The sequence below is a fragment of the Hemitrygon akajei genome, chromosome 18 (genome assembly GCF_048418815.1).
Source record: "Hemitrygon akajei chromosome 18, sHemAka1.3, whole genome shotgun sequence".
NCBI classification, from domain to species: domain Eukaryota; kingdom Metazoa; phylum Chordata; class Chondrichthyes; order Myliobatiformes; family Dasyatidae; genus Hemitrygon; species Hemitrygon akajei.
The window spans coordinates 6,538,509-6,554,948 of record NC_133141.1 but is presented as its reverse complement, the minus strand read 5'-3'; the positions used below and the strand labels follow the sequence as shown (position 1 = coordinate 6,554,948).

Below are 16,440 nucleotides of genomic sequence, written 5' to 3'. Positions count from 1 at the left end.
TAAATGGACATTGAACCCTTGGATACTACCTCACTTTAATATACAGTATTTCTGTCTGCACACTTTTTAATTTATTCAATGTATACAATTGACCTATTTATTATTTTTATTTTATTTATTATTTTTTTCTCTTCTATATTAAGTATTGCATTGAACCACTGCTGCTAAGTTAACAAATTTCACATCACATGCCGGTGATAATAAACCTGATTCTGAAAATTACGACTGAGAAGGTGCTCAGGAAGCTTAATGGTCTGAGGGTGGATAAATCTCCTGGACCTGATGGAATGCACCCTGGGGTTCTGAAGGAGAGATTGCGGAGGCATTAACAATGATCTTCCATGAATCAATAGATTCTGGCATTGTACCAGATGACTGGAAAATTGCAAATGTTACTCCGTTATTTAAGAAGTGTGGGAAGCAGCAAAAAGGAAACTAGACCTGTTAGCCTGACATCTGTGGTTGGGAAGTTGTTGGAATTGATTGTTAGGGATGAGATGGCGGAGTACCTGGAGACACATGACAAGATAGGCCAAAGCCAGCATGGTTTCCTGAAAGGAAAATCCTGCCTGACTAACCTTCTGCAATTATTTGAGGAAATTACAAGCAGGGTAGACAAAGGAGATGCAGTAGATGTGGTGTACTTGGATTTTCAGAAGGCCTTTGACAAGGGGCCGCACATGAGGATATAAGGTCCCATGGAATTACATACTAGCATGGGTGGAGCATTGGCTAATCGGCAGAAAACAGTGTCGGAATAAAGGGATCCTATTCTGGCTGGCTGCCGGTTACCAGTGGAGTTCCACAGGGGTCAGTGTTAAGACCGCTGCTTTTTACAATGTATGTCAATGATTTGGACAATGGGATTAATGGATTTGTAGCTAAGTTTGCCAATGATACAAAGACAGGTGGAGGAGCGGGTAGTGTTGAGGAAGCAGCCCACAGAGAGACTTGTATAGTTTAGGGGAATGGGCAAAGTGGCAAATGAAATACAATGTCATGCACTTTGGTGGAAGAAATAAATGGGCAGATTATTATTTAGATGGGGAGAGAATTCAAAATGCAAAAAATGCAAAGGGACTTGGGAGTCGTTGTGCAGGATACCCTAAAAGGTTAACCTCCAGGTTGAGTCGGTGGTGAAGGCAAATGCAATGTTGGCATTCATTTCTAGAGGTATAGAATATAAGAGCAGAGATGTGATGTTGAGGCTTTATAAGGCACTCATGAGACCACACTTGGAGTATTGTGTGCAGTTTTGGGCTCCTTATTTTAGAAAGGATATGCTGACATTGGAGAGGGTTCAGAGAAGATTCACGAGAATGATTCCAGGAATGAAAGGGTTACTGTATGAGGAACATCTGGCAGCTCTTGTGCTGTATTCCCTGGAATTCAGGAGAATGAGGGGGGATCTCATAGAAACCTTCCGAATGTTAAAAGGCCTGACAGATTAGATAAGGCAAAGTTATTTCCCATGGTAGGAGATTCTAGGACAAGAGGGCACAACTTCAGAATTGAAGGACTTCCATTTAGAACAGAGATGTGGAGAAATTACTTTAGTCAGAGGGTGGTAAATCTGTAGAATTTGTTGTCAGAAGCAGCTGTGGAGGCCAAGTCATTGGGTGCATTTAAGGCAGAGATAGATAAGTTCTTGACTAGCCAGGGCATCATGGGGTATGGGGAGAAGACAGGGGAGTGGGGATGACTGGAAGAATTGGATCAGCCATGATTGAATGGCGGAGACTCAGTGGGCCAAATGGCCTGGCTCTGCTCCTATACCTGATGGTCTAAGTTTGAATAGGTACATGATGAGAGGTACGAAGGCCTATAGTCCTGATGTGAGTAGATGGGACTAGCAGAAAAACAGGTTAGCACAGACAAGATAGATCAAAGATCCTGTTTCTATGCTATAGTGCTCGATGACCATGATGGAAAGTGAGTAGAGTGGGGTGGGGGGGGGGGAGAGAGAGAGGAGTTGATGGGGATGCAGAATAATGAGTGACATAATCTTAGTGGAGATGGGCCTTATTGCTCATGGAAGTGATGGTCCAAGATGGCTGTTTCCACTTTGAATGACCCAAAACTATGTAGTCAGGAGCAATTATTTACCGGCACAAACTAAATTCTGCTGAACAGATCGGCACCATAGATACTCACTGAACTGGTACAAAGCCCAAGTGCCAGAGGATAACAAGATCAAGGTCATGAATATCAAATAGTGCCATAAGATGGAGCAGGCTCAAAGCCCATTATTCTCTGCAAACAAGTGTTGTTTGTACCAGAGACAAAACAAAAAATTAATGACATAAAATGACAGCAAACATACAATCAGAATTCCCACAGCACACAAGAGGAATCTACATGCTCCAAAATGGTATCGAGTTCCCTGTGATAACTCCAAAACAGTCACGGGGGGAGAATAGCTAATGCTTTTTGATTCAACTGCACAAAGCATTCAGCCCTGGTGAGTCAGGCCTAAGCTTTATCACATATTAACCTGGAACTGCAATCTGGATGAATTGCACTTAGTTTTGCTGAACAAGTTTCTCCAGTGTAAGATCACAAGACTATGCCCAGCCAGGTTGATTCAGCACCATGAACACAGCAGGAGCCCAAATACTGCTAGTTTTCTACAGATGTCAGAGATTCCCAGTGTTGTATTGAGGTGCGCACCTCAGGAATAAGCATATTAGCAGACTTATTAGTTTTACAATTTTGGGAAAGGATGGTGAGAGGAAAGGGGTCAAGAGAATTTCTTTAGATTTGATCATCTTTCAGCCAGTTGCCTATATAAACAAAAATATTCACTGCATCAATGAGAAGCAGATTTTTGCTAGCAATGAAGTGTTTGCCCCTTTTCAGTTTCACATTAGTGAAAGAGGAATTTGCATCTGAGTAGTCAAGGGATAACATTAAAAAATCATGTGGTTGAGTTGAAAGGGCATGTTAATAAACATCCAGCTTTTATAAAGTATTCAATACATTTTAAAACACAGAAAATCAACTCTTCCCCGCACCACAAATCTCAGCATGATAGTTGAAGACCAAGCCAAAAATACACACTGCTGTAACATAGGAACATTTGAAAAGGATCAGGCACAGACAAGCCTGCTCCTGCCATTTAATAAGATCATGGCTGCTCTGGCTGTGGACTCTTGTTCCAACTACATACCTTCCTCCATAACCCTCAATTTTTCTGCTGTGCAATACAAGGATCACAAATCAGACCATAGACTAGCTTGTCACAATTGAAAAAATATCTCCACATCCTACCAAAATAATTGCATATTTCTCATTATCACACATCTGTAATGCCCGTTTCATCATTTACCTGCCTGTCTCTTAACAGACACTGCTTCCTCCTAAATACTTACTAATGTATTGTTTGTAAACTTGCATACACATTACATGAGGCCTTATCATTTAAATCATTGCTACAGAGTCTAATGACAAAGTCCAAGCAATATTACCGGAGATTCAACTGTTACCAGTGTCTTAGAATGGAAAATCCTAAAAAAAAAGTAGTGGGTATGACAGTCCATCACTGGTAAAACTCTCTCCTCCATTGAGCACATTTACAGGGAGCGCTGTCGCAGCAAAGCAGCATCCATCAACAGGAACCCCCATGCCATGTTCTCTTCTCACTGCCATCAGGAAGGTAGTACAGGAGCCTCAGGGCTCACACCACCAGGTTCAGGAACAATTATTACCCCTCAATCATCAGGCTCTTGAACCAAAGGGGATAACTTCACTCAACTTCACTTGTCCTATCATTGAAATGTTCCCACAACCAACAGTTTCACTTTCAAGGCCTCATCTCATGTTCATTATGTTTATTATTTATATATATTTTTTCCTCTTTTGTATTGGCACAGATTGTTGTCTTTTACACATTGGTTGTTTGCCCATCCTGGTGGCTGTGGCTTTTCATTGATTATATTATGGTTCTTGGATTTGCTGAGTGTACTAGCAAGAAAGTGAATTGCAGGGTTGTATATGGTGACATACATACTTCGATGGTAAATTTACTTTGAACTTTAAACTATTCGGAGGGCCAACTTGTAAATAAATCGGTTCTCTATACCTTGTGCTTGAACCACTGTTTTACCTATGTTAATATTTTAATTCTCCAATTTCTATTTGTGGTCTTTCTCAAAACAAGAGCAAAACTGATGGAATCAATGACCCAAAATTAACTATGCTAATTTTCTCTATTATTGCTGCCAGAATTGCCAAGTACCCCCTAAAGTTTTGTTTTTTGTTCATTTGCCTATATGCAGTTTTCTCTCATCCACACTGCTCGCTACATTATCAAAATGCAATTTGAACAGTCAGACATGATTTTCTTTTTATGAAGCCAAGCTGACCCTGCCAAATCATACTAGGTTTTACTACTCCTTATTACATATTTAATAATATCAGAATAATATCCTGACAACACATATTGGACTAATTACCTGTTCCCTTTCCTCTCACTTTCTCTTTTCTTGAATACTATTATTACATTTACTTCCTTCCAAACTCTAGGAGCTTTCCAGAAATTGGGTTTCATAAATTCTGTAATCACATCTTAAAGCCTTTGGATGTAAACCCATCAGCTCCAAGGAATATCAGCATTTAGTCCATTTCAAAAGTGCTTTGCAAATAATTTACTTTATGTTCCCAAATCTTGATATTCCTTCTGTATTCCACTTTTTAATATTACTTTTGCTTTGAAGACAAAAGTAAAAGTGCTGAATCTCAGCTATTTCCTTTAGTCCATTCCAATTTCTCCTGAGAAACCACTAAAATATTCTCTCTATATTCCTGAACACCAGAGTTTTTGACCAAATTTTGGTTAACTTCCTTTATATTTTGATTAATAATATTCCTGTGAAGTAAAATACCATATTTTACCATGATAAGTGGTTCTACTTCAAGTACAAAATGCTGGAGGAAGTCAGGTCAGGCAGCATCTATTGGGGGGGGGGGGGGGAATGAAAAGTCAATATTTCAAGCTGAGACCCTTCATCAGGACTGAAAAGGAAGGCAGAAGCCAAAATCAGGTGGAGGTAAAGGGAAGGAGTAGAAACCAGCAGGTGATAGCTGAAACTTGGTGAGAGGTCAAAGATCAAAGTAAATTTATTATCTAAGTACATATAGCCCACTATATTTAACCTTGAGATTCACTTCGTGTGCAATCACAGTAAATACAAGAAACACCATAGAATCAATTAAAAACCACACCCTACAGAGCAACACATTGCAACAATAAATGTGCAAAAAAAACTGCAAATACAAAAATAAATAATGATAATAAATAAGCAATAAATATCGAGAACATGAGTCCTTAAAAATGAGTTCAGTTCAATTGCAGGGCGAGTGAAGCTGACTGAAGATATTCCTTCTGGTTCAAGAGCCTGATGTCTGAAGGATAATTACAGTATTTCTGAACTGGTGGTGCAGGTTATGATGACCCTGCACCTTCTTCCTGATAGACGCAGTGAGAAAAGTACATGGCCTGGATGGTGGGTTCCTGGATGGTTGCTGCTTTCCTGCAACAACAGCCCAAGTAGATGTGCTCAATAGCAGAGAAGGCTTTACTCATGATGGACTGGGCATATCCACAAACTGCAGATGCCGGAAATCTAAGCAACACAAAAAAAATGCTGAAGGAAATCAGCAGGCCAGCCCCTCATATACATCCACCAGCCCTACCCTCAAACCTAATGCTAAGGTCCAAGGGGGTGCACACCCCCACTAACCCTAGGTGCACCCCGATTAACCCTGGCCACACCCTCACAAACCCAATGACTTGTGTAAGGAAGAGCAAGATCCAATAAAGGCAAGTCTTGGATCTGATTAATGAAGGCATGGCCCAGTTCAAAGTGGCAGGGTTGTGTGATACTCAAATGACAAGATCATGAAGCACAAGAGAGATGATTCTCCCACTGCCCACATGCCCAGTCGACGGTTCGGGCCAAAACCCTTCATCAGGACTGGAGGAAAAAAAAGGTGTCAGAGCTAGAAGGTGAGCGAGGGGAAGGGAGAGAGAAACACAAGGTGACAGGTGAAACCGAGAGTGCGGGGGGGGGGGGGTTGTGGAGGACAGAGATGAAGTAAAGAGCTGTGAAGTTCATTGGTGAAAGATAAAGGGCTGGAGAAGGGGGAATCTGATAGGAGAGGACAGAAGGCCATGGAAGAAAGGGAAGGAAGAGGAGCACCAGAGAGAGTTGATGGACAGTTAAGGAGATAAGGTGAGATAGGGAAATAGGAATGAGGAATAGTGAAGGAGAGGGGAGTGGGGGGCATTACCGGAAGCTCAAGAAATCAATGTTCATGCCACAGGTTGGAGGCTACTCAGACAGAATATAAAGTGTTGTTCCTCCAACCTGAGTGTGGCCTCACCTCGATATTAGAGGCCATGGACTGACAAAAAAGGTGCATCCGCAACTTTTTAAAGAGGCTTTTGTGTACAAGGGCAGCAGTGCTTCCATACCAAGCTGTGATACAAACAATCAATATACTCTCCACCACAAAAGTTTGTCAAAGTTTTAGATGCTGAATCTACGCAAACTTCTATGAAAGTAGAGGTGCTGCTGTGCTTTCTTCATAATGGTACTTGCATGCTGGACCCAGGACAGATCTTTTGAAATTATAATGCCAAAGAATTTAAAATTGCTTAGCCTCTCTGCCTCTGATCCATCGACGAGGACCAGCTCATGACCTCCGGTTTCCTCCTCCTCCTCCTCAAGTCCTTGGTCTTGCTGACAATGAGTGAGAGGTTGCTGGTGCACCACTCAGCCAGATGTTTAATCTCCCTCCTACATGTTGATTCATCACCACCTTTGATTCAACCAATGACATTGATGCCATCAGGAAACTTGAACATGGCACTGGAGCTGTGCTTAGCCTCACAGTCATAAGTGTAAAGTGAGTAGAGCAGAGGGGCTAAGCACACGGCCTTGAGGTGCACCTGTGCTGAGGGAGATTGTGGAGATGTTGCCACTCTGAACTGACCGGGATCTGCAAGTGAGGAAATCAAGGATCTAGCTGCACATGGAGGTATTTAGGCCTAGCACTTGAATCTTATTGATTAGTGAATGATTAGTATTGAACGCTGAGCTGTAGTTAATGAAGAGCATCCTTATGTATGTATCTTCACTGTCCAGGTGTTCCAGAAAGGAGATCAACCCAACATGACTTGGTTTCTAATGCATTCAGGTTTCTATGTGCAACAGAACTCAACTGAGGTTTAGGAATAGATTATTCCAATATCAATACCCATTTACTCACAGTTCATAGAGCTAATTATGTGAGCACAATTTATTGATTAAACTCAGTGAAGTGATCCACAATGTCACTTTTTAACACTTGTAAATATCATCCATGTACATAACATCCAGCAAAATAATGCAGGAGTACAGGTGTACATTAAAACAGGTGAAAGTTGATCTTGTTTCTTTGATTGATAACTCTTTAGTTTCTTAAAAGCAATGTTTATGGTACCAACAAAATTGGCTATGAAGCAGTTGGACTAACATCAGAAAGAAACAACCAGTTGATCCAGAAACTACCACAAGGAGTAGTGCAAATAATAATTCTCCTTCCCCACTCTCTCCTCTACAGTGGTCTTTTGTCTTTTATGGCCTTTTTTTTTAAACTGGGTTATTTCAGTTTCTTGATTTGTGGCTGCCTGTAAGCAGACAAATATCAAGGTGTATAATTTAGATAATGAATGTGTTTGGAGTCTTTGAATAATCATCTATAAAGAAGCTAGCATAAATAATAATCATTAAAAACATGAATATACCCGAGGAAGAGAACCTACCATTCCTATCCAGACTAGCCTTTGTGACTACAGACACACAACAACATGGTTCAACTTAATTCCATTCTGAAATGACCCAGCTAGTCATTCAGTTTTATAAAACCACAAGGGGATAAAAGAATTGTAATAATGGGAGAAAATGCTGGATGGTTGCATGAACAACTGGTGCATGTCACAAGTCCTGTTTCTGCCACCACTGACACCAGGCAGACGATCTCTGAAGGATATTGATAAAGGCTGGGGTCACCCATGTTGTAGACACTGCCCAGAAGGCAGCAATGGCAAACCACTTCTGCAGAAAAATTTGCCAAGAGCAATCGTGGTCATGGAGAGACCATGATCATCTATGTCATACAACTCTGACATAATGGTGATGACTAATGACATATTTCATGTGATGCTGATCGAGGGGCAAATCAGGTGCTACACCTTGCCCAAAGGTAACCTGCAGGCTAGCAGAGGGAAGGAGCGCCTTACACCTCCTTTGGTAGAGACATATCTCCACCCCCACCACCCTATGTCATAGTAATTAAATTTATTTAGCTTCCACTCCATCTTTTTTCTTACATACATCATATGCTTTATATTTTCTACTTTTGGCTACCATGCACAATAACTGATCTTTCTTGGTTAAATATTACTTTAACCATCTAACATTCAATCTTCTCTGCATTTCTTCCTCTACATCGCTGCTAAGGTCAAGAAGCAGAACTGCTTTCAAAGTTCTCTGATTGAACGCAAAAGATAGCAGAAGGCATTCACCCACTCCACCATGCCTGGTCTGCCTTTTGATATTACTGCTGATCTTTTAGGTCAGGGCTAAATTCCTGCACTAACTCTGCATTCATGAAACACACAAAATGCTGGTGGAACACAGCAGGCCAGGCAGCATCTATAGGGAGAAGCACTGTTGACATTTGATGCTGCCTGGCCTGCTGTGTTCCACCAGCATTTTGTGTGTGTTGTTTGAATTTCCAGCATCTGCAGATTTCCTCGTGTTTGCTCTGTATTCATGAATTCCTTTCATATCATAATATTTCCTAATCTTCACCTTCAATTCATTCAGTGATCCAATTTCCACAGAATTCAATTTCCTCTTGAAGACTCTTCTCATACATCCTTAATGGTGGAGCCCTTATTTTGACACAGTGACCCCCTCGTTATAGACACCCCAGCTGGGGCAAACATCATGACGTCTACCCTAAGCCACAGAAAAAAAAGTTTACATTTCAATGTAATCCCATCTTGTTCTAAACTCAAGATGATATAGATTGGGTCTGCCCAGTTACAGGGGATGCTTTAGCTAAATAGGGCATTGGTGTAACACCATTTATGGAGTACTGTATAGCAATCGATTCCTTAGCTAGGGAAGGATAACGGCATGGGATACTGTTCAGAGGTAGAGAATAACTAATGTTTTAAGTAGACAGTTAGCGTTATGAGGAAAGACTAGATTGAGAGAGCCATTACCCACATGGTCAGAAGAGTGGGGATTCACTGAATAACAAACACTTAAGGGATCTTGTCAGCATTGATTGGGAGAATAGTTCTCTTATCAGAGAATCCAGAACAAGGTATCACTGTTTGAAAATAAGGGTCACATATTGAGGATACTGATAAAATAATATTCCTATCAAAGGATCATAAACACAGTATACAGAACTATCTTCTTCAAAGAACAGTGGAAGTAGAATATCTTAACCAGAGGTAGGTATTTAAGAACCAAGTACAAGATTACCACAGATGAACCAGAATGCAAAGCTTTGGTTACAGTATACATTATCTTGTTAAATGGTGGATCAGACTTGAGGCACTAGCTAATCTAATCTTGCTCCAGGTTCACATACCTGTACTTAAGTATATAATATCCCTTTATATGACTAACCTCTGACTCCTCCCACCCCTCCCCACAGTATCTCAGGAAACAATCCAGTAAACCTTCACTACACTCTTTAAGTACATTTCAAGTAGGAGGGCGATCTGTGCGCAATATTAAGACCATAAGATATAGAAGCAGAAGTAGGCTATTCAGCCTATCGAATCTGCTCTGCCATTCAATCATGGGCTGATCCAATTCTTTCAGTCATCCCCACTCCCCTGCTTTCACCCCATACCCTTTGATGTCCTGGCTATTCCATAAACAGTCTCAAGGGGGCCATATATGATTGCAGCCAGATATCCCTTCTCTCACAAAAGTACCATTTGCCTTTTTAACTACCTGCTAAAGCTGCATGTTAACTTTCAGTGATTCATGTACAAGAATACCCAGGTCTCTCTGATCATCACTTTCTCTCAAAATGAATGCCTTCATTTCCCCACAATGCATGTCTTGTCCATTTACTTAATCTATCCAAATCTTCTGAAGCCCCTCTACATCTGCCTTTCAGCCCAGTTTGCAACTAAGCTCTGTATTATTTGCAAAGTTGTTTGTGTTAAACTTGGTCCTCGCAACCAAATCATTGATATATTTTGCAAGCAAATGGGGTCTGAAATAGATCCCTGTAGCATCCCACTTATCGGAATCTCCCAACCCATAAGCAGGTTTATTTCTATTCTTTTTTTTTCCTTTTAACCAGTCCTCAAATTACCTCAACACCATGAGGTAATACTTCACTCTTAAATAATCTCTTAAAAACCTTCTGAAGGCATAAATATATTGCATCTAGTAACTGAGCTAGTTTAGGGCTATGGGCCACTTTTGAAAATTAATTCCTCTGCCTATGCTTCAATTAAGGTAGCAATGGCATCTTGAAATCAGTGGTCCTTGCACAACCCAGGACGCACATCTAAGAGCCAACCTATGAACAATACCTCACTTATTTTGCTCCCTTTTTGCGCTACACACTCATTCACATACATTTACACTTGTGCATAAATATACATGCACCTACACAGACAAACACAAATATATACATATATAGACACACATATACTCATTGTAATTTGCAGGTTTATTTTATGTATTAGAATGTACTGGTGCAAACAACAAACTTCATGACATATGCCAGTGATATTAAAACTGATTCACCAGCAGATTCAGTAATGCTATGAGATTTTTCATATTGTTGCATAGATAGTGTGACAAATGTTTTGGATCAGCTTGGCTATTGGCCTTCATTAAACATCAAGTTTCTACCACCTACTTTGAATGGTTTACAAAGACCCATTTTGAACGGTTATTCTTCACTTCATTTTTTTTCAATTTCTGCACAATCCACCAGTACAAATTCAATATGTTCACCCTCAGCAATAGAATTCAGAATGTGGACCAAATTGCAAATGCTGATGACAACAATTACATAGTTTAAATATGCCGCTGAATTTCTCCAGTGGATTATTTGTTACTCCAAATCTTAGAAATTCCATAAATGAAGCAGTTTTAAAGATGGAATTAAGGAAAAACACCAAAGGCACTACATCGACCAAAACTGGATGGCAGCAGGAGGGATGTTTTAAGACAGAATTAGGAAAGAGCAAGGCACAAAGGATTTAAATACCAGGATGAGTTCTTAAATCTCCAAGAGGACTACAACCTTGTCATGGTTTGGAGGTTGCATTCCTCAATGACCTGGAGAGCTATGCTGGCTTGAGTCAGTGCTTTATGTTTAGATCTTGGAAGGGTCACCCATGACAAAGGTCAAAGGGGAGAGGCCAGACAAAGAGTGGTCCACCGGTCCTCCAGGTTCAGAGGTTCTGCTCAGGGCCAACAACCCTGACTGGTAAAACAAACCCGTTACTGAAACAGCAATGAAGGATCCTTGAAGAAAGCCGAGAATGTCACCAGAGATTGAGGACCTCAACAACAGCAGTGTAATGGGAAAAAGAAGAATGAGTTCTTAAAAGGTAAAGTAATCCAAGACTCACCAAGACTTGCTGCAATTTAGATTAGAGGCTACAGCTGAACTGCGGCAACAATACTTGAGCTCATTCCCATTACACTCAACCATCACCTTACACAATGACAGAAATATATTTTGGACAAAATCTGCATTTCTTTCCAATTTTACAAGTCATCTCACTATAGATGGTGGCACCGAAAATAAGGGGAGGTCATAATCAAAACTGTACAAAACACAAGCCTGAGATTAGGACCTAATGCAGCCCTGGTCACCACATTACAGGAAAGATGTTGCAGCACTACGACAGGTATAGAGGAGATTTACAAGGACATTCAGTGGTGCATAACGTTAGTCATGACAATAGACTGGCAGAGCTGAGACTGTTTTCATTGATGCTGAGATAGCCAAGATTTAAGTTGAGGTGTATTCAACTAGATCAAGGCCACGAGGGACATAAAAGACACATTTCTCTCAGCAGAGATCAATAGCTTAGATCCATAGATTTAGCATATTTGGTAAAATATCAGATGGAAATTGAAGATATTTTTCTCAGCCCGAAGTGAGAATGAACAAGTCACTGTTTGAAGGGATGATCAAGACAGAATCCATTTTCAAATTTAAAAGATACTTAGATAAGCACTTGATGAGCCAGAATGTTCAAAGGTAAGTAATGAGAAGTGTGATTAGGCCAAATAGCATTTCTAAAATGACATGAACTCAATGGACAAAAGGACCTCCTTTTGTGCAGTTTACAAAAATCAGCACCTCTGGGAATGTTGTTGTGCACAAGGATGTCTTCCTCATCAAATTACTACAGGTAAAAGGCCTGGGAGGATACGTAATCTCCAACCCAACATTCATCCACACCCTCTTGCTGCTCCCCTCAACAATAGATTCATCACTCACTTTTTCTTTAACTTGCAAAAATGAAGGATGGAGTATTGTTTAATGAAGGAAGATGAAATAGAAAATTAGACAATTTGGCCTATCAAGCTTGCCCTGCCATTCAATATCATTATGGCTTTATGACAGTTCCCAACAGCACTCCATTTCCCTGAACTTTATCCACTCCCTCTTTAAACACTTCCAATGACCTGGTCTACACAATCCATTGGGGTAAAGACTTCCAGAAACTCAACATCCACTGCAAAAAATTCCTGCACACCGAGGTTCTAAATGGCCATCCTTAATCGTGTAACTGAGTTCAATATTCTGCCACTAGGGGACATATCTCAATATCTATCTTCTCATACTCCCAAAGGATCTTACATGTTTTATTAAGATCCCTTGTTCTTTCTTCAGAATTAGTAATACTGTAGAGGCATGGCTGATTGTTGTATTATATTGTTAGTTTGCAATGACATTTCTGACTAACCCAATGGACATCAATTCAAGGATATGACTGAAGGGACTAATACAGCACCACAAACGTTTATTGAGACACAATACATAATAGGCCCATCCAGCCCTTTGAGCCACGCCACCAAGCAATCCCCTGATTTTATCCTAGACTAATCACTGGACAATTTACAATGACCAATTAATCATTAGACTGTGGGAGGAAACCCACGTAGTCAAAGGGAAAACATACAAACTCTTTACAGGCAGCAGTGGGAATAGCAGTGCTGCCTATTCTATAAAACACTGTGCTAACCACTACATTACCGTGTCGTCCCCAAGATTTGTATGAATTCATATGACTATTCGTGATGTAGCACTTCAGAGTGCTTAACCACAAGATTACTGATGAGCTCAAGGCGCACTCCATACAAACTAGATCAGTTACTAATTTAAACAATCCCTCAAATACTTCCTGCACACTTTTAAGAAAAGTCTCACCAGAAATTTGAACTAGTTGTTTATTTCAGCAGCAGCTTTAAGGAATTGAGAAAGCATAATTAACATATCAGCGAATATACAGAGAGCATCCAATGATAGGACCAAATCCAAGTCACTGGAGTCAAAGTAGCAGCTCTTTAACTGCGACAATACCATACAGCCGTCAAATCTCTACAGCATCTACTGAAAGAAAAGCTGCAATTGATTGTCATCCCAATTGAGGGATGTCATTATCCTTGATGGAACAAGTGCTTGACATAACTATTCAGAAGCAGAATTAATATTATTGGCATACATCATGAAATTTGTTTTGTAACAGCAATATATTGCAATGCATAATAAATTATAAATTGCAAGAAGAAATAACACACAAATACATATAGAAACCTATATATACACAGTACATTACATAATAAAAATTAAATTACTGCAAATATATTTAAACTTTTTAAAATATATACAAGTCATTTAATTAAAAGAGGAAAAAAATGGTGAGGTAGCATTATCCATTCCAAAATCTGATGGCAGCAAGGAAGAAACTGTTCCTGAAACATCGAGTGTGTGTCTTCAGCTCCTGTATCACCACCTTGATGGTACAGTAACAATGAGAAGAGGGCATGGCCTGGGTGAGGGGGGTCCTTAATGATGGATGCCACCTTTTTGAGGCATCACCTTTTGAAGTTGTTTTCGATGCCGGGGAAGCTCGTGCCCATGATGGAGCTGGCTGAGTTTAAGCCTTCTGCAGCTTATTTAGATCCTGTGCATTGGCCCCTACATAGCAGACGGTTATGCAACCAGTTAAGATGCTCTCCACTGTATAGAAATTTTCAAGTATCCTTGGTGATACACCAAATCTCCTCAAACTCTAATGATATGGAGCCAGGACCCAAGCTTATTTGCCATTATATTGATTATTCCTAGTGATTTTAAAGGCAATATCTGCTTCAAATTTGCCAGTGATTGCTTAGAGCTACCAGTCAAGGTGGTTGTATTGAGGAAAACCCAAATGATTCTACAACATATGCAAATCATAAGAATGCCAGAAATGCAGATTACAACCAAATTGAAATGGGAGATATGTCAAATGAATCGCAACCTCCTGAGCAACAAGAAAAATACTAAATTCCTCAATTAAAATAAGATTCTGTAAAGCACGGTACAGATGCAGAACATGTATCAGATAGAATAAAATGGCATTTTGAAACATGAAACAGAATATTAATTATCAAGTGGACACAACAAAACAGAAAATGCTACCAGAATAATAGAGATCCATCAGCAAAGTTATTTAAAGACAAGTTTTATATAAAATTCTGAAGGATAATAACTGATAATTCAGAATTTATTAACTGACTACTGCTGTTCTGAGGTGGTAGCCAGGCCAATTTGGAAAATAATGAAGCAGAAACCACAACAGCGCTTTCATATTTTGGCAGAGTAATTAAGAATATCCTTCCTTAATCGTGGCATCAGTTTTTTTTATTTGCTTACTTCCATATTTCTCAGAAAGCCAGGATAAGTGACCAGCTCTCAAACCATTTATATTCTCTTCCCTTCCTCATTACAAATGCCACTGCATCAGCTACATACTTCTAGCATTTTCTGCATTCAACGTTTCTATGCCGAATTTCACATAATGCCTGTTTGATTACTCAACCCACAATTTCTTGTAAACAGCATTTATGAACAGAATTGCCATTTTATTTTAAATTTGAAGAAGCCTGAATATGAATGAAAAGCAAAAATGTGAGTTTTGACAATGAGAATTCCTCAATGTGTACAAATTCATGTCCAAAATACCAAGCAAGAACCTGTGTACTGACATTCACTATGCAAGCTAGCCATAATTAAAAATTATAAAATTAGATAAAAATGAATCATTTTGAAATGTTTCCAAAAGCTGACCAACATTTTTGACAAATTCCCCTTTACAAAATCACTCTCGGTTCGTCTTTGATATTAAACTCTTACATCTGATCAGAACACTACAAAGGTGTACATATTAAACATAATTCAAAACGTCCCTCAGACTTTGCCGTAATATTAAATCAATTTAATAGCAATCAACCAAACGGAGTGTTTGAAACTGCGGAAACCATGGATTAATATTATATTGGTGCAATTCAACATAACACGGTTAATAGCACCACAGTTTATTTTTGTCTACCCTTTCAGAGTAGCTGTCAAATGAAGCGAGCATCTTGCAGCAGTGTGGTGCCTACTTAGGAGGTCTGTAAGTCCAACCCTTCTCTCCCCTGCTAAACTGTCCTCTACATCCACTAGTGATGACAGAGGAAGGGATGAGGTGGGTTAATAAGGACAGAGGGAGGCCAACTGCCCCAGGGCACGGAGTTGCACTCAGGGGATTCACGTTCAACACCAGAGTACCCAACCCAACCCCATCCACCACCGCCTGGTCTGCCAACCTCGCCCACCCTCCGTTCAATCATCACCCCACTCAAGTGCTGCACTCACCCGGCTAGCCATCTTGAATGGTTCAGTGGCGCTCTACTCCACTTCCTCCTCCAGACTCTCCCCCTCCTCCACTCACAAACACACGACGTGCCGAGCCTCTTTTTATAACATCCGCGCGTGACGTCAGCACGCACGGCGTCCCTGCTGGATCTGCTCACGTGGCGTCCGTGCGGATGGAGGTTGCGTGGCCTTGAGTCTCAGGGTGGGGAGTCCGGTTCGCTTCTGATTTACTGGCTTTGGAGACTAATGCGCTTCTCCATCTGGAAGCCGCACTGCCACCAGGCTGACGCAGTGACTGTGGGAGCTGAACCTGTTTTGTGGACGCAGAATTAATTTTTGTCTTGTACTGAGGTCTTGCTTTTGCACTATTTTTGTATACTGTATGGTTTGATTCGGTGTATACTTTGTATTCTGTCTCTTGCGATACTGCTGTAAGCACGTTTTCATTACATTCCACTTTACCTTGTGCACGTGACAATA

The 16,440-nt window shown here is 40.3% G+C and overlaps 1 protein-coding gene across 1 annotated transcript in view; it reads right to left on the bottom strand.

Annotated features, from left to right (window-relative positions):
• Window positions 1-16,063, bottom strand: part of LOC140741048 (vesicle-fusing ATPase) — a 270,286-nt gene extending 254,223 nt beyond the window's left edge. Inside the window, exon 1 of the mRNA XM_073070710.1 lies at window positions 15,961-16,063. Coding sequence (XP_072926811.1) covers window positions 15,961-15,972 — 12 coding nt within the window. The 5' untranslated portion in view covers window positions 15,973-16,063. The remainder of the gene's footprint in view (window positions 1-15,960) is intronic.
• Between the last annotated feature and the right edge of the window lie 377 nt (window positions 16,064-16,440).